Below are 19,136 nucleotides of genomic sequence, written 5' to 3'. Positions count from 1 at the left end.
TCAGGCAGACCTGGTTGGAATCCCAGCTTGGACACTTGTTAGCTGTGTATCCTTAGAAAAATTTACTGACACTCTTGGGGCACTCTTCCTCCAAGTTCATTAGACTAGGATAATACCTTCTCTCAAAGGGTCTGGGTCAGGAATAAATGAGATAGTGCTTGCAAAGTGCTTGGCAGGGTTTCTGGAATATGGTAATCCATCAGGAAATGGCAACTGTAACTGTTCTTATTATTTTTGACAAGGTTTGTATTAGTTTTCTATTGCTGCCATAGCGAATGACCACAGACTTAGTGGCTAAAAATAACAAAATGTTATTATCTTCCAGTTCTGTGAGTTAGAAGTCTGATACAGGTCTCCTTGGGCTAAAGTCAAGGTGTTGGCAGGGCTAACTTCCTTTCTGGAGGCTCTAGGAGAGAATCTGCTTTCTTGCCTTCTCTAGTTTCTAGAGGTCACCCACATTCCTTGGCTTATGGACCTCTCCCTCCATCTTCAAAACCAGCAATGGCGGGCTAAGTCCTCACGTCACATCACTCTCACAGACTCTCCTCTTCTGCCTCATCTTCCACTTTTAAGGACCCTTGTGATTACATACAGGGGACCTGGTGGCATAGTGGTTAAGCGCTCAGCTGCTAACCAAAAGGTTAGCAGTGGTTTGAACCCACCAGCCACTCCACGGGAGAAAGATGTGGCAGTCTGCTCCCATAAAGATTACAGCCTTAGAAACCCTATGGGGCAGTTCTACCCTGTCCTATAGGGTTGCTATGAGTCAGAACGGACTCAAAGGCAGTGGGTTTGGGTTTTTTGGTGATTACACTGGCCCCTCCTGCATAATCCAGGATAATCTCCCTATCTCAAGGTCGGTTGATTAGCAACCTTAATTCCATCTCCAACCTTAATTCCCCCTTGCCATGGAAAGTAACATATTCACAGATTAGGACATGGGCAGATTAAGAGATTAGGAAGTAGATCTCCTTAAACAAGTCACTGTTGAGTCAATTCCAACTCATGGAGATCTCACACGTATGTCAGAATAGAAATGTGTTCCACAGGGTTTTCAAATGGATGATTTCTCAAAAGTAAACTGCCAGGCCTTTCTTCCAAGGTGCCTCTGGCTGGACTTGAACTTCCAACCTTTCAGTTAGCAGTCTAGTGCATTAAACATTCACACCACCCAGGGACTCCGTGGACATCTTTGGGGGCCATTATTCTACCTACCACAGGCTCGGAGCAAAGGGAGAGGGGAACAAGTCTCTTCCTATCTCTTCTGTGGATCCCAGCAGGGGGTATGCCTAAGAAATGACTGGCTTGGGGACATCCTAACCATTAAGGGCTCCCCACAAAGTCCATCTGCTGGTTCGGGACTTCTGGCCTCCATTAAAACTCTTCCGTCTAGGTGGGGCCCGACTGTGTGAATGCACTGCATGGTGCCAGGAGGGCTGCTTTGTTCCACACAAATCACAAAGCCAAGTGGTGCCCTGGGCTCTAGGAGCTCTTGTGACATCTCAGCCAGGAAGGAGGGTTCAACTTGGCAGGCTGGCCAAATACCAGGTTGCATAGTTACATCCTCACGCCATGGGACTCACCCTGAGTGCGGCCTCCCATTTCAAGCTGAAACCATCAGGGCCTGCACTCTACATACAGACAGTAGAGTCTGTAAAGTGACTCTAAATCGTTAACTGAGAGAGGCAATTTCAAGTAACTAAAACATTCATAATTTGGAAGTAATGAAAAACTTGTCATAAGAAGAAAAAATGTCTCTCTTTCCTGCTTGGCTTCTTGGCACAGTGCCGGAGGGCAATTCTCAGGCTGACTTTTTAGCACGATGTTTGTTTTTTTCCTTTTGGAAAGATTCAAGTAATATGGTGTTAGCGTCTAAATTAATAAAAGCCATTGTTTTAGCCATAACGAGAAACAAAGTTCTGATACATACTATGACATGGATGAACCTTGAAAACATTATGCTAAGTGAAGTCAGACACAAAAGGACAAATATTGTATGATCCTACTTACATGAAATAGCTAGACCAGGCAAGCGTACAGAGACAGAAATTAGATGTATGGCTATCAGGAGATAGAAAACGGTAGATGCGGAGTCATTGCTTCATAGGGACAGAGTTTGTTTCGAGTGATGAAAAACTTTCAGAAGTAGATAGTGGTGATGATTGCACAACCCGGTGAATGTAATTAATGTCACTGAATGGCACCCTTAAAAATGGTAAAATAGCAAATTTTATTATATATATATTTTACCACAATGAAATTTAAAATAAAATAAAATTTAAAAAGCCACTGGGTTCAATAAGCATTCTGAACTGTTTAGAGGAAAGTGACCAAGTAATTCCAAAGTCCTCCTCCCGACCGTCAAGCTTGATTTCTGTCTGGTGTCCACCTTGTGACACTTAGATGCTTTGACTCCTTTTGGACCCAGGGATGCCATTTAGGGGGAGCATCTATTGCTTAGTCCACTGCCTGCCAAGGCACAAAGGTGATAATGGGAAGGGTGCTGAGCACAGTGAGGCTCTGGAGTGACAAAGGAAGAGACTTAGAAGTGGAAACTTTCCCAGAGCTGTGCTTTAACTTTGCTGGAGTTCAAGGACTTTTGATGAGTTCTGCGGGGATAGCAGTGCACATAGGAACTGGTGGAAGTTCAATAATCCATTTAACTGTCTGTTAGTCCAGTGTCTTGGACCTCCTTGTCATAGCTCTCCTTCCTGCCAGGCTGCCCGTTCACAGACCTCTGTGCCAAAGCTCCTTTGATTTGTCTGTTATCTGGGGCTTCTGACTTGTAACAAGCCACCTCCATCTGTCCCTTTTGATCCTCCCTTCTCAGCTGGCTGGCTCTAGTTTGCTGGAGTAGCCACTGATCACTATCAGGAGAAAAGTGGAGCCCAGGGGTGGCAACCCCGAAGAGTGACAGGAGATCAAGGGCAGGCTTGCATTCTGCATTTACTATCTGCATTAATTATTTCTCAGAAGCCAGCTGGTGACATACAAGACTCACAAAATGACATGGTCTCTATCTCCCAGGCCCCTAAGGTACACATTCCTATCAGTTACTTTTAATAACCCTGAAGATACCCCAGCCACATCCTGTTGCAAACAGCCCAGGTCTGCCGGGTAGGTCAGGGCCCTTTAAGGCTTTACCCCAGAATAGCTCGTCTCTGGTGTTGCACTGCTGTAGCTAATGATTTTCCTATTCACACAGTGATCTGCCTTTCCTATGCCAGCCTTCCCCACTGCTGAGGTCTAATCAGATCTAATCTCCCCCTACTTTTCCTATTTCCTCTTTGGAGCTCATGTAGTCTATTGCTTGTTTATGAAGCCTTAAAAGGATTCAGTCATCTTTTCGTAAAGAACTTCCTGAAAATAGCTCTGAACTTTCTTGTTTCAGGTTAAAAGGGAAGAATTCTGGGAAGGTGCTGGGTTTTCTGCTCTTTTTCACTTTGTCTAATTTGAATTCTTTAAAGAACATATTTCCAATTACAAGAACAAGGACAATATTACCCAAATTTCAGCTATCTGCATACTATCTTTTTTTTTTTTTTTTTACATAGCTGCATACCATCTGTGCTATTCTTTCTTTGATATTTCACATTGAATTGACTCAAGTCTACTCAATCCTTACCCTAAGCAATATTTGTAAAATCATGGGTTTGATGTGCTAGTCATAGGTTTTTTTAAGTATCAAAATTAATATGTAAAAAATATATTTCCTTGTGTACCACCTAAAATTATCTCCCATACCATTAGTGGTGCTAGTTCCCCACTCTGGAAAACATTCATTTGGAGAAGAGTTTTCATAAGAGATTAACATGAAGAACTTTACAGAAACAAATTCACTACTGTTTCATCTTAGTCAAACATACAGGACTACTATTATCTGTTAAGGATAATTTTGGAGACTAAAGAAATACAGCATATTCCAGAACAATGCAAAACATCTCACTATCTACAGGTCAGAATTTAAAATAGCAAAAATTTTATAATCATAATAAAATCCTATTTTTAAAAAGCCATCCTATTTTAAAAAAAAACACACATTTGAGTTGTTTCTTTAAAATGAGGTCAGTTATCCATTCAGTCTTTATATAAATTATCGCGTCTGAGCCTTCCAGTCTAGGGAGAACCAGAAGACATTGTTGTCCATTTAGTTCAACCACATCCTCTGAACTAGAACAGCATAACAAATGCCATCCAGCTTTCCAGCCCCACCCACAAATCCTCCACCTCCAAAAGCAGAAATAAGCTCAGCTGTGATCTATAATAATTCCATTAACCCTGCACTGAAGCAGGGTTAATGGAATTATTATACTGCCTAGTGTAATTATTAAACAAATTAAACAGCCTAGTACAGATCCTTCCTCTGCTGCAAGGGGAAATGTACCTTGTAAGGTCTGCATTTTATGCTAACAGATTTACTAACCAACTACATGTTTACCCGAGAACACAAATAAGCAAATAAGTTGGCAAACTGTGAAATTTCCAGTGGGGGTGTTACAACAACTGCTTTTTTTCTTTTCTAATAAGATTTACTATAAAGATTTTAGTTTCAGAGAGGTTTGGAAACAGTAGTTCTCAAATGGTTCATCTTGCTATGGAGTTTTCAAACCAGTACTTTCTTTTCTTAATTACAGGAAAATAGCCGACTGGAGCTGGCTGGCACTCTAGTGGGAAGCCTTTTGTCATCCCTGATAAAAGTCTCACCACCCTGAAAACTGGGGGGACTTTGAAAGGCTATGTTCAAGTTAGTGGCAGGGCCGGGGCCAGAACCAAAGCTCCTGACAACTAGTGCAGCTCTGCACCTCCCCAAGCTTCCCAGCCTTCCCTGAGGGAATATGAAGACTCCAGTCAGCAATTTCACCATGTTAACGATGTCTGTCTTTTTAGTGTGTTGCCTTATTTTTTTGAAGCCAGAGAACTATAGAAGTTGCCTACCTTTTTAAAAAGTACATCCTGACAAGACAGCAGCAGGAAGCTGTACTTGTGCTAATATTTTGCTTTCTGACACTTGGGGTTTGTAGTTAGGTGCCTTCCGTTGATTTTCAACTCACAGTGACCCGATGTAACAGAGCAGCACTGCCCCATAGGATTTTCCTGGCTGTAATCTTTATGGGAGCAGATAGCCAGGTCTTTCTCCTGCAGAGCCACCAGAAGGATGGGTTCAAACTGCCAGCCTTTTGGTTAGTAGCCAAGCACTTAACTGTTGTGCTACCAGGACTCCTTACTTAGGGTTTAGCACACAAAAAGCATACAGTCATTTCAAACCACTCACATCTAAATCCTTGTTTTCTCTCATCAACCCAGATGTGTCAAGAGGTCAAGTATGTCAGAAAGTCAGATCAATAAAGCATAATGAAATCTAGAAATACATCATGTTACAGCTGGAAGGGATCTTGGAAATCACAAAGTCCAAGTCCCTCCTTTAGCAGATTGCTCAAAAAAGAAAACCAAAAAACACACCAAATCCGATGCCATTAAGTCGATTCCAATTCATAGTGACCCTACAGGACAGAGTAGAACTGCCCCACAGAGTTTCCAAGGAGCCGCTGGTAGATTCGAACTGCCAACCTTTTGGTTAGCAGCTGACTGCGTAAAAGGAGTGGAAATTTGGGGACGAATATTCCTTTTTCTTTATCATAGTATTTTCTGAGGCTCTTTTCTTAACAATGGTGGCAATACAGACTGATCAACTCCTATCATGCCAGCTCCTCAGCATGTGGTATGTAAGCCTATATCCTCACCCCTTGCCTCCTATTACCAGGCCTTATGGTGAAGCCTACTCCTCTAAGGCCAAGAAAGCTTCCTTGTGCATATAGACTTGTGCGTCACCAGGAACTCTTTTCCAAGGTGCAATACCTAGAAAGCTGGCTAATGAGAGAGGAAGTTAAGCAGATCCCTGGGGCCTGCTGAACTGACAAAGATGGCAGTAGCTACAGCCAAAACAACAACAGAAACGACCCACGACTCAACGACCTGTGTTCTCATTGTCAGAGGCACCACTTACACAGAAGCAGATCTCAAGAGCCCTTCAGCAGCCCTCTCCCACCTACCACGCCAAACACTCCAGGCAGACATGCTTCGAGGCCTCCCAACCTCTGTGGGTTAAGGAAGCATCTGTCCACTCTCACTATCACCACCCTCATTTCTCAGTACAATCTGGGATGGCCTCTGCATTAGGCCAACCCCGAGGGGAGCAGCTTACCTGTCCGCATCTCCAAGGCCCAGGGAGGTATTTCGTTGCAGAGTCTCCCGCACCACAGCCATCCCATCAGGGAGCCGGTTCAGGCGACGGGTGTAGAGGCCAAGTCCACCATCCGTCATATACCTTTAAAAGGAGAAGAGGACTACGTAACATGTGGTCAAAGTCCTATGCGGTCTTGTCACTCATATCCAGAAGGCTGCATGGCTGTCTTGTGCTCTATGAGGAAGGCACTGAGGATTCCCTGAAGCTCTGTCGATAATCATAGCCCAAAGAGAGCTCTGCTGCTGACTGAACCTAAAGGACCGCCAGCTTGCTAGGCAAAAAAGAACTCCACTTAATTAACCCAAACTCACAGGAATCTATGAAGCAGAAGGGAACTAGTGAATAAAATTGACTACCAGATGCATTCGTGACTTTTTTTTAATGTCAGTACTTACATAAGCAGGTGTTTTATCTAAGCAATGTGAACGGAATTGACAAGTCATTAGCAAATCAGAGAGAAACACACTACAGAACAGGGCAGCAGAGAGAGCAGGCAAGCTTTTAAGAAAGGCACAAACAAAGGTATAGAGAATAGAAAAACCACCTTGGAGCCCTGGCCCCACCATCCCACCTATGCCATCATGGGAAAGCCACTTCTCTGGGTCCTGGGTTTTTCATCTAAACGGGAGGAATATCATGGCCTTCCTCACCTGCGTTGCAAGGTGGACATGAGAAGGTAGTGAGATAAGGAATATGAAAGTGCTCTGCAACTTTAAAAGACCATATAACAAATGGAAGACATTATCGTGGTTACCAGCATCCTAAATTATCTACAACTGTAAATTTCACCTTTGATACTAACGTCTTAAGGAGTGTCTTGGTTACCTAGTGCTTTTGTAACAAAAAAATACTACAAGGGGATGGCTTTAAAGAACAGGAATTTATTTTCTCATAGTTCAGGAGGCTAGAAGTTGGAATTCAGGGTGTGACTCTAGGAGGAGTTCCTTCATCTGTAGCCCCTGAAGTTCCTTGGCATCTGTCTTCCCCTTGTGTGTGTGTTGCTGTGTCTATTTTAGTCTTTGCATAACTCAGAAGTGATTAGGGTTAGGATCCACACTGGTATGACCTCATTAACATAACAAAAGAAAGTCCTATTTCCAAACAGGATCACATTCACAGGTACCAGGGCCAGGAATTTAATGCATATTTTGGGGGAATACAATTCAGTCCATAATAAGGAGGTTGTCACAAAACTATCTGAAAAACATTAATGTTAATTTCCTCCTTTGAGCAGAAAATAGCCTTGTGGTACCACCAAGAGATCTGAAAATTAGGGTTGCCCAGGAGAGGGAAGACCCCTAGAACTTTCTGTATAGACAGCCAACTGTCCACCAACCTGACCAGTTCTTGAAAACTTAGCCAAAATAGCAGGCAGTCAGGTCCAAAGTAGCTGGGCCTCATATCCACCTTGGCCCCTTCACAGACAGCACCCTATGACAGAGATGGTTCTGTCATTACCTTCACCTTCAGAGAACAGGAAGGCAAAGCAAAACTTGAGCAGAGCCAGAAATCAAACTCGGGTCTCTTAATCCCTGCATGGGCCCCATCAGATCAACCTGTAAGGTGTCTGAAATACACGTTTTGCATTTCAAGTTAAATAACAGGTAGTAAGAAGACCACCGAATGATGATTGTCTTGAAACAGAGTTAGCTGAACCAAATCAACGACTGTTTTGCTGCTTTTGGCCTTTTAGCTTTAGCACATATGGGGTAGATGTTGAAGGTTCCTAATCCTTGCATTTCTTCCACCTCTAGCTTGGGACCATCTTGGGATATAGTCCAATAGGAACAGAGTTATGAGATCATGTGCAGTTCGCCCAGAACCAGTAAATTAAAGTTAGGGATAAAGAAGACAGTTGAAGAAGTTCTCACTAGAGCCACCTTATGTGAGAAGTAACTTCCAGTAAGGGCCAAAGGAACTTTCCCTAAGGGTAGTGCTATGGATTGAATTATGTCCCCTGCACCCCCACCCCCCAAATATGTGTTGTAAATCCTAACCCTTACACCTGTGGTTAGAATCCCATTTGGAAAAGGGTTTTCTTTGATATGTTAATGAGGCAGTATTAGCATAGGGTGTGTCTTAAATCAATGTCTTTTAAGATATAAAAGAGCAGATTAAGCAAGCAAGTTCAAACGCTGAGAAAGACATACCCAAAGAACCTAGGAATAGAAGCTGAAAAGAGACAAGGACTTTCCCCAAGAGCGGTCAGAGACAGCGAGCTTTCCCCTAGAGGCGGCACCCTGAATTCAGACTTCTAGCCTCCTCAACTGTGAGAAAATACTTTGCTGTTTGTTAAAGCCACCCACTTGTGGTATTTCTGTTACAGTGTACTAGGTAACTAAGACAGGCAGCTTCCAGGATAATATGTCTGAACTGAGCATTCTGATGTTTGCTTCCTCTTCCCCATTTATGACATTAATGATCACAGATGATGCAATGCCAACATCATAAAAAATCTGTTGGAGTCAGTGAAATCAGTTGTTTGCGGTTGTACCGACAAAACAGCATAGCAGACAGAAATCTTCACTAAACTGTATTACTTTAAAAACAAAAACACACTCTGTGAATATATTTTTTAAAAAACCACTGAATTGTATACTTTAAAATGGTGAATTTTATGGTACCTGAATTGTATTTCAATAAAAAAATTAAAAACAAAATATAAAACAAAAAACAAAAAAAATTACCACAGACATAGTTAAGTAACTATTTGTGTAATTACTTTTTAATGCTTGTCTCCCACACTAGACAGTAAGCTTCTTGAGGGCAGGGACTAGTATTTTGATCAAATCTATATCCCATGTGCCTAGCACACACTAAGTGCTTACTAAATACTATCTTTGTAGCATGAATGAACACATGAATGAATGAAACCCAAAGACACAGCCACAGGATAGGGTTTAACAAAAACTCTATTGCAAGGACACTGATTATAGGTTTCCTTTCTCTTAAATGTCAGCAAACTTGACATCTAAGTCATATGGCAAAGCAAATTAAACACTCTGTCTGCCTATCTGCCTGCCCATCCATCCATCTATCCATCCACCTATCCAACAGATGTAGCGATTCCTGACTCAGGGTCTAGCAGTGGACTATGTGTATTAGTCCTGTAACTAGCATGAGGAGAAAAAAAAAAAAAACCTACACCAAAATGTATTAACTTTGCCAGAGGATGGACTTTCTAGATCAAATGTCCTTTCAAGGAGAATTCAGTGGAATCTTTTCAAAACACAATCTGTTGCATCATTAAGCAAGGCAGCTAATTTCCATTTTAGCGAAGTCTGCCCAGCCAGATAGATAAACACAAACTTTTCAACTGGGGAGATCTTGTCAAAGGACAAACAAACTAATTTTAGCATTCATTTCCCTGCTGGATTTTTATTGCTGGTGAAATCACACACAAGATTGAGCAATTACACGCACTTGGGCATGTGGATGAGGCCCACACATACCCCTGGCTTTCTGTAAGGCCGGAGAGCAGAGCCTGGTGAACATCCCGGAGATGGAATGCTGAGCCGTGCTGCTGCCCCTAGCCCAATAGTGTGCAATGTGATCGTACCCAAAAAATGACAACCCACGAAGCTGGGACGGTCCTGGAGAGATGGGGCTGAATGTGCCGGCTTGGCTTGTCAATTGCTGCTGGGAATCCTGACTTGGTTTCGGCAGAAAGAAAGCGAAAGGCAAAAACAAATCTGGATCCTCTGCCTTTTTAAAGGCACTAAGAACTGAAAGCCAGGGAGTTGAAAGCCCCTAGTCTGACAGATAATCTAGTTTCAATTGCAAGTCAACTTCATTCACTGTGTGTGTGTGTGTGTGTGTGTGTGTGTGTGTGTGTGTGTGTGTGAGAGAGAGAGAGAGAAAGAGAGAGAGAGAGGCAGAGAAGACAGACTGAAGAGAGGGAGAGAGAAGCGGGTGAGGAAAACAAGTTTATTTCTTCTCCCAGAGGTTTACAAAAATGTATTGAACCAAGTATTTTTATAATATTCTTCAAAATAAATTCTTTTGTTTATCTCTCACCAGGGGATAGCACAGCACTGGAGACAGAATCGTCACTAGAACCAGCCTCACTCTCAAGAATCTAATCTAAAATATTGATTTCTAAATTATTATCCACCAATTACAGTAGTCTGATTTAAAAACAACTCTGTACATATTTTTAAATAACTCTTCTAGTTTCAATGAAAAATATATGTTTTTGTTGGATCAAACTTGTATAGGAATTGGTTACCGAATAAATGAATATAGATGGCCTTAATAAAGTTAGCCCCTTAAGAAAGTGTAATGCACAGAAGGAAGCGGTCATTGGTGTGTTCGCCTGAAATGATGGCCTTTTCCCAGCAGTGTTAAAAGGCTTGTGCTCCTGAAGGCTCTGAGAGGCAGGGAAGTGATGGCCTCTCTCATCTTTTGGAGGCATTATAGGAGACTCACAATGAGTGGAGATGAAATGACTTGCCCGAGGTCACAAAGAAGGAGCCAACTGATCCAGGGACTGATCCCAGAGCACCAGTGCCACACTTTTCTCCTCCTTGGGGAAATAAATAATTAGTGCTGGGGCTTAATGAGGTGCTGGTAACATCCTAAAGTTTAGTTGGTGGGTTCCTAACTAAGCTGCCAAGTTTCTGAACAATTTCCATATTATCCTTCCCAAGTTCTACAGCGATGGGAGGAGGGGGCTCTCTGACTCCACTTTCTGCAGCTTCCCCAGAAACCCCCGATGCAGAGAGTGGGGGCCTCTGCTAAAGAGACAAAGTGTCTGGGGGTGCTTATCTTGCTGTTCAAGGCTAGGGCACCTTAGGATGCTCCACACTTTAAAAGCAGGCCTTTATTTCACAGGTTGTGTTACAATGATACACTACAAAGCTGGAAGCAGGAGAGCATCAGAAAGATCAGGGTAAAAGTGTCTCTTCTCCCCTTGCTAGCCGAGCAGTCTTGTACATGCTATTATTAATAAGAACTAACAGTTATACCATCATGTAGATAGCACAGGACAGGGCAATGTTTTACTCTGTTAGACATAAATAAGGTCGCCATGGGTCAGAGCCGAGACTTGACGGTAACTAACAACAGTTACTGAAAGTTTGTTAGGTTCTCTGCTCAGTGCTTCACAGGAATTGTGACATTTAATCTTCAAAAGAACCTGACCAGGTAGGCGTACTGTTATCTCCATTTTTCAGATGAGGAAAACAAAACCGGTCAAGATCACTCTCTAGGTAGGTGGGATCAAATCCTAGCCTTGTCTCTTTTTGACATAATTCTTTGAATCTCAGTTTCCCTATCTGCAAAATGGGTAAACTACAGATTGACCTCATAGGGTTGTGGTGGGTTAAACGAGTCAGTACATAAAAGCTCAGTGCCCAGCATATTTAAAAAAAAAAAACAAAAAAAAAACACTTCCGTCAAGTTGATTCCGACTCATAGCCACCCTATTGGACAGAGTAGAACTGCCCCATAGGGTTTCCAAGGAGTGGCTGGTAGATTCAAACTGTTTACCTTTTTGGTAAGCAGCTGAGCTCTTAACAACTGCACCAGCAGGGCTTCGCCTGGCACATAGGGAGAACTTAGTAACTATTAGCTGCCGTTACTATCAGCAGCAGCAATACCCCTACCACAGAGTAGCAACTCTGCACTTCCTTCTCCCTTTTTTCAATACAACAAATACTATGTACCATGGTCTCTGCCAGGCTGGGGTTACAGGGATAGAAAAACCTAGTTCCTGCCCTATCCTAGAGAAGTTCGGAATCTACTAGGGGACTCCAACATGTGAGCAACTTACTATACATGAGCAGCAGTATAACAGATGAATGTAACACACCGGTTAGGCATCACAGAGGAAGTGCTGTTTGAACTGGCCTTTGAAGGGTGCATAGGAGTTTGTCAGCCCAAGAGTGGCTCCATCTAGGCAGATGGATGACATGTATAAAAGCAGCAAGAAATGGGAAGGAGGGTATGTTAAGAGAAGCGTAAGTAGTTCAATGTTGCTGAAGCATTGGGAATGACAGGAGATGGCTGCATGGAATGGGGCATGGTCATGGAGGACTTGGATGCCAGGCAGGGTTGAGACCCTTTCCTGTAAGTCAGGGGAGCCGTGAAAGTACTAAGCAGATAGAGTAACAGGCTCTGGCTTCTGTTTCAAAGAGAACACTGCCTTTTCAAAACTTTCATCATTCCGTACTCCATTTTCGATGAGCATTTCCCACTGATATTTCCTTCTACAGATTTTTCAGACACACCACTTCCCATCTTGTCTGAGTCATCCTAGACCTTTGAGTAATGATCAGACTTGTAGGGCAGACTTCACCAACAGAGACCTGTGAAGGCAACATGCCCATGACAAGGAACTTTCTCAACGAAATAGGCGCATCCTATGAAACTGACACTAGCTATAAAGAAGCTCTGGAATCTCATAGGACCTGTTAGAACAAATACATTAGATTTCGAGCCCAACGTTTAGCAAATAGATTTCTTCCCCTTCTTTAAATGTAATGACACAACAATGTGGAACTGAGCGAAACTGGCTTTGTGAGTCATCTCTGGAAGGAGGGAAAGGTGGCTTCTCATTCCCAAAGTTCACCTTTCAAAATGGCCTGTACAAGTAACACAGACTGACTTTCACTAATCTCAGAAGAAATCACCTTCTGTCAAGAACTAGGGGAGGCAAGAGGGGATGGAAAGGGAAGGAAATATGTACCAACCTGATCTAGTTCAGTGAATTTCTAATAGAGCATGACATTATTTAAAAAAAAAAAAAAACTCTCAGATGAAAGAAATGAAAGCAGTACAAACAGGAATAAAAAAAAAAATCAAGCCTAGGTGATTACTTTTCTTCAAAGACATGCCAGCCTGTCTGCATTTTTTTGGTCACACTTTTGGTTTAAATGTGAATACAGCAAAGAAAAATGGAACATAACTATTCTCTATACACATGTAATAGTCCTTGCCAATATCAATATAAATTTATGAACACATGCATCAACGCATACTTTATTGCCTATGATTAAAAAAAAAAAAAAAAAACACGATGTAGGCTGATGAAAAGTCCTTGCAGCTGAGCATTTCAACAACATCTAAATCCCCAAACAACATATGCTTTTACAGTGCTCCCCTACTCAATTACAACACAGCATGATATTTATTCTCTACGTTTATTAGGATGTAAACTGAGTCTCTGGACAAACCTATAAAAGGATCCCTTTAGTTCAGAGCCTCTTAGAAGTCGGATGAATAAACTCTACTCTGGGTCACAGGACAAACTCACAAGCTAGTCTAGCAAAGCTGCCTAAATCCTTTTGAAGAAAGCTGACCTACAGGCAAGAAAAGAAGCTGCTGCATTTGACTTAGGGAGGAGAGAATACATTTAAGATGCAAAGATATGATTGGGAAAAAATGGCCTTAATTATTCACTGCTAATTATAAAACTGCAGCACTAAAATTTAAATGAGTACTCACAATTTTGCTAAGGAAACACTTGTACCTGCTTTGCTCTCAGACAGCATTTAGGTACAAAAGCTGAGGCAAAAGTGGCATATTTCATTTCTCAGACTCCCAGCCCCGAACGACAAGTGCAGAGAAGTATCTCAAAATGACTCTAATATCCAACTCACAGCATATCCTTATATATTTTAAAATCAAACAGAAGTGAGCTCCAATCAAAAATATGGTGCTGCTTTTTCTTCTTGTGGATCGCCCCAAGCTGACACACAGAAGCATTTGAAAAGAAAGTCCAAGAGGAGAATGTCTTTCTCAGTTGGGTTACCTTGTGATAATGGGACTTTAAGTAGCACAACACACACCCAATCAAGAAACACAGGGGTAGGGTACGGGAAGTTGGGTGAGAATTGATTCTTTAATTTTTATGCCTTAGCGGCCAATTCTTCCAACACAGACTCACATTTCTTTGGTTTTCATGTGGGCAATCTTCCCAACAACTCTGCTGGCAGAGGCAGAAGGGGTATGTGGGCATAGAGAGCCCACAAGTTTCCTACCTTTCTGCTTGATGCAGAGTTGGGGCACCTTTTAGCACTGCTTCCCACTGCCCTGGAGGACAGCCAGCTCTTCAGGACATCTCCAAGCTGACTTTTTGCTCCTTTCAGGAGGGATGAGAGAGGGAGCTCAATTTTCATCTGTAGCAAAATCTTCCCTTATTTTGCTCAAACCTGGAGCAGTCACCCATGGCCACACTATGAGCCAGCAGGGCTCAGAGCAGACTGGCAAACAGGCATCACCGCGGGGAAGTTTCTTCAGTGGTCATGAGTCACTGACCAGGAATGAAAATTCACAGGTCACAGGGCAGCAGCCCCTTCCCTAGCTTTTCTGCACTTCACTTCTATCTCCCTGGGTCCGGGCGTGAGGCAAGCAGATGACTAGGGAAAGCCTGGCTCAATTCTCCCGTTGTGGTGTGGCAGGAAGTTAAACCTGCTGCAGAAGTGAACTCGCTCAGGTCTGGAGCCTACCCTGGCTAGCACCAGTCAACAGAGCACGCCTCTCTGGGGAGCAGTACAAAGACGTTGCTAAGCTAGTCAGACAAGAGCTTAGCTCCAGCAGGCAATGGGGACAGAGGCAGCGGGGGAAAAGAAGGCCTCAGTAAAAGAGGACTCAAAGGTACTCGTGAGGAGTGTGCCTCTTAGCTCAAGTAGAAACAAGAGACAAAACAGGCAGCTTCTGTCCTGAGGTGAGATGGGAAGGCAGAGAGGGTTAGGAGGTAGCTGAATGGACTTGGGGAATAAGGGGTGGAAAGGAGGAGTGTGCTGTCGCAGTATGGGGAGAGCAATTAGGGTCACATAACGATGTATGTATAAATTTTTGTATGGGAGACTAACTTGAAATGTAAACTTCATTTAAACTACAACAATTAAAAAAAAAAAAAAAAAAAAAAAAAAAGAGGACTCAAAGGGTCTCAGAGGTCCCCTGTAAGCAAAACTAGAGCCTCACACTTTAGCCATTCCTGTTTCCTAAAGCTTGGTGCAGAGGAGCTACTTGGGAGAGAGCAGAAGGCACACTGAGGGGGACACCGTTTGCAACAAAAGTCAGCATGTGCCTCCCCCTGTATCTGCTGCTCAAAGTGTAGTCCATGAACCAGCAGCTTCAACACCACCTGGGAGAAATGCAGAATCCCAGGCCCCCCAGGCCTACTGAATCAGAATCTGCATTTTAATAAGATCCCCAGATGATTCCTACGCACATTAAAGACTGAGAAGCTTTGGTCTCAGGCTCTAGAGTGGGGAACACAAGATGATCCACAGGGGTGAAAACTCAAGTGCTTCTATTTCTATTGATTTCTTATCACGTCCTTTTTAATTCCTATGTTTTGTGTATATTTGATATTGTACACAATATTTCAGTAAAGTGTCACAGATATAATTAAAAAATAAATACAATGTGTAACGGAGGAAGGAGCTCACTTTTTTACGCAATCAAAAACAATTTAGAGGCCACTATTTAAAGCAGGAAGCCTCTGGGTGATGTAGATGGTTAAGTGCTCAACTATTAGCTGAAAAGTTGGTAGTTTGAACCCACCCAGAGGCACCTCAGCAGACAGGCCTGGTGATCTACTTCTGAAAGGTTATAGGCTTGAAAATCCTACGGAGCAGTTCTACTCTGCACTCATGGGGTCTCCATGAGTCAGAATGGACTGGACAGCAACTCACAACAACAAATGTAAAGCAGAGGGTCCCTGGGTGGTGCAATCGGTTTGCTCTTGGCTACTAATCGAAAAATTGTCAGTTTGAATCCATGCAGTTAGCATTGTGGAAGAAAAGCCTGGGAATCTGCTTCCATAAGATTATAATCAAGAAACCCTATGGAGCAGTTTTACTCTGAAGCACACAGGGTCACCAGGAGTCAGAATTCACTTGACAGCAATGGGTTTGGTTTTTAGTTATATACAGCAGAATTCCTAAATCTTAGGAAATTATAGTCCCCTAAGAGAAGCTAGGAGCCCTGGTAGCAGAGTGGTTAAGTGCTATGGCTGCTAATCAAAGGGTCAGCAGTTCAAATCCACCAGCCGCTCCTTGGAAACCCTGTGGGACACTTCTACCCTGTCTTAGAGGGTCACTATGAGTCGGAATCGACTAAATGGCAATGGGTTTGGGTTTTTTGGTTTATGAGAAGTTAAGAGCCCTGGTGGTGCAGTGATTAAGCGTTCAGCTGCTAACCAAAAGGTCAGCAGTTCGAATCCACCAGCCGTTCCTTGCAAACCCTATGGGGTAGTTCTACTCTGTCCTATAGGGTCGCTACGAGTCGGAATTCATTCGACGGCAGTGGGTATGAGAATTAATGGAAGCTATGGACCCTATCTCACACACATGCAGAGTTTGCATTCACTTTGAGTTGGTTCACAGACCCCAGGCCTACATCGGAAGCCCTTCTCCTGAAGTAGGGCAGAAGTGGATTCTAGAGATTGTCCTTTCCACTTCACCTGCAATGGTTTCCTCGTGGCAAGATGTCTGTGTTTGCTATAAGCTGACTCAGCAGTAGCACATGGCATTGCTGTAACTCAAATGTCACTCTGAAGTTTAGCACAGACTGGATTTCACAACCTCTTTGGGCTTACTCTCACCAAATTCCTAGCAGAAGAGTGATTGATCAAGTGGGAAAATTCCTGCATGGTGATAAAACATGCTTCTGCGGTACGTGCGTCTTTTACAAAATGCAAATGTGACTTTTCCCACGTTTAACAAAATTTCATCCAACAATAACTTCTAGAGCATTTTGGTTTAGCTTGCCTAAGGATCTCTACACTTATACACTCCGCAAGCATTTTAAGATAAAAAATCCATAAAACTGCTAATAAAATATACATTTAAACATACAGAGAGCTAAGGATTATAACAATCATGTACTTATCACCTCCACCTAAATAAATATACATATGCAGAAATTTCATTACAATCCAGAAATATGTTTGTTTAAAAATAGGAGTTGGCATGGTACCCTTCTGAGGAAAGGCTGCATGCTTTGGAAATTTGATGGTCTGCATGTCTGGAATTTAGTCTTGCCTGAATTCTCTTTATTGTGGTTCAACTGTTGGTGTGGAATTGCAGCAAATATTTCTAGCACTAGCAGGAAGCTTTTTGTCCACCTACTGAAAGATGAAACACATCCTAACACACAGGAGACAGTTTTCTAGACAAAGCCCCTTTAAGCTCTTTCTTGGAATGAAACAGATGGTGAAAGGAGATTGAATGATAGCCAGGAATTCTCAAACCTCAGCACAGACTTGCATCATCTGAGGAACCTGATAAAAATGCACACCCCTAGCTCCAGCTCCACTAATGCAGAATGCTTTTGGTGGGGCATTCGGGCAATTCTTTAGCAGGCAGTCAAGACTAAACCATCAGAAACGCTGCCTTAAATCTTGATACTGGATGGAAGAATTGTGAGCTAGGTCACCTCCATGTTTCCCTACAAGTTAGTCACCATAATGTGACCATAGCATAACAATGATTTTAATTTCAAATCCCTGCAATGAGTTTTGACCCTCTGTATTACAGGGACAATGTGCACATTAATAGTACTCAGCTGAAAGTCAGTTCATAGAGCTGATCCCTGATGTCCCTTCCATCTCAGATTCAGGCTTGAGCAGAGTTGTTAGAATTCAAGGTTCTTCTCAAAAACCAATTAACTCATGGTCTTAAACTTAGAGGTCTACAGGCCTCAGAATAATCCATTTGTTGGAAGCCCCAGGTGGAGAGGAGACATGAGTAAGCAATGCTAAGCACGCTGAATACGGACTATCATGGGCAACGTATGGGCGTGCCAAGTGGCATCATAATTAGACATCCTTGCCCTGGAAAAAGGAGCCCTGGTGGCGCAATGGTTAAGCACTTGGCTGCTAACCACAAGGTCGGCAGTTCAAACCCCCAGCAGCTTGGCTCCGTCGTAGAAAATACCTGGGACCTGACTACAGCCTAGAAAATCCCATGAGGCAGTTCTACTCTATCACGGGGGGCTACTATGAGTTGAAATTGACTCAACGGCACACAACAACAACAACCACCCGGGAAAAGCCTTCCACTTTGTCGAAAGAATCCTTCCTCCCAAGCACTTTCAAGGCACTGAGGAATGCTTGCCAATCTTTTGGAGGCTGCTATACCCTGGGCATGGAGCCTTGATGGTGTAGTGGTTAAGAGTTCGGCTGATAACCAAAAGGTCGGCAGTTCAAATCCATCAGCCACTCCTTGGAAACCCTATGGGGCAGTGCTACTCTGCCCTACTGGGTCCCTACAAGTCGGAACTGACTTGATGGCACCTAACAACAACGACAACATACCCTGTGCTTGGCTGCTAACCAAAAGGTCAGCAGTTTGAACCCACCAGCCACTCTGAGGGGAAAAGATGTGGTAGTGTGCTTCCATAAAGATTTACAACCTTGGAAACCCTATGGGGCAGTTCTAGTCTGTCCTACAGGGTTGCTAGGAGTTTGAATCAACTGGACAGCAATGGGTTTGGTTTTTTAGTTTTTTATACCTTGTTGTTCCTGTGCTTTCTGATATGACACATGTTCAGTTTTTACATTGTCAGCTCAATTTATGTTGGCTTTGGGGAGTGTGTGTTCTGTTTGGAGGATGACTCAGATATCCAGTGTCTTTCTCTTCTGGTTTCAGGTAGACACCCCCAGGTGGTAACCACAGTCACTCCCCAAACTAGGGAAAAAACAGCTGACACTTTGGTTTAGGTTCACGCAAGTTTCACCTTGTCTTATCTAGATTGCAGGTGAAAGAAATGTCAAGGTGTACTGAGAACAGATAGGGTAAGAAGGTGCCTAACTCGGCTCTGGGAGACCATCCCTTCTGTAAACTGAAGCATAAAAAAGGCCTTGGGATCATCACCTGACCTCAGCAAACCATCAGATTTCCTGAAGCTCCTCGGTGCCGCAGGAAGCACAGTACTGGAG

The 19,136-nt window shown here is 43.0% G+C and overlaps 1 protein-coding gene across 3 annotated transcripts in view; it reads right to left on the bottom strand.

Moving 5' to 3' along the window:
- Nucleotides 1-19,136, bottom strand: part of NAV2 (neuron navigator 2) — an 852,675-nt gene that overhangs the window by 126,766 nt on the left and 706,773 nt on the right. For all 3 annotated transcript variants that reach the window (XM_004369713.1, XM_004369711.1, XM_004369712.1), the window contains exon 11: nucleotides 6,203-6,325. In XM_004369713.1, the coding sequence (XP_004369770.1) occupies nucleotides 6,203-6,325 (123 nt within the window). The remainder of the gene's footprint in view (nucleotides 1-6,202; nucleotides 6,326-19,136) is intronic.

The sequence above is a fragment of the Trichechus manatus genome, unplaced genomic scaffold, assembly GCF_000243295.1.
Source record: "Trichechus manatus latirostris isolate Lorelei unplaced genomic scaffold, TriManLat1.0 scaffold00006, whole genome shotgun sequence".
NCBI classification, from domain to species: domain Eukaryota; kingdom Metazoa; phylum Chordata; class Mammalia; order Sirenia; family Trichechidae; genus Trichechus; species Trichechus manatus.
Note: the sequence above shows the minus strand (reverse complement) of the source record. Positions and strands in the feature narration are given on the sequence as shown.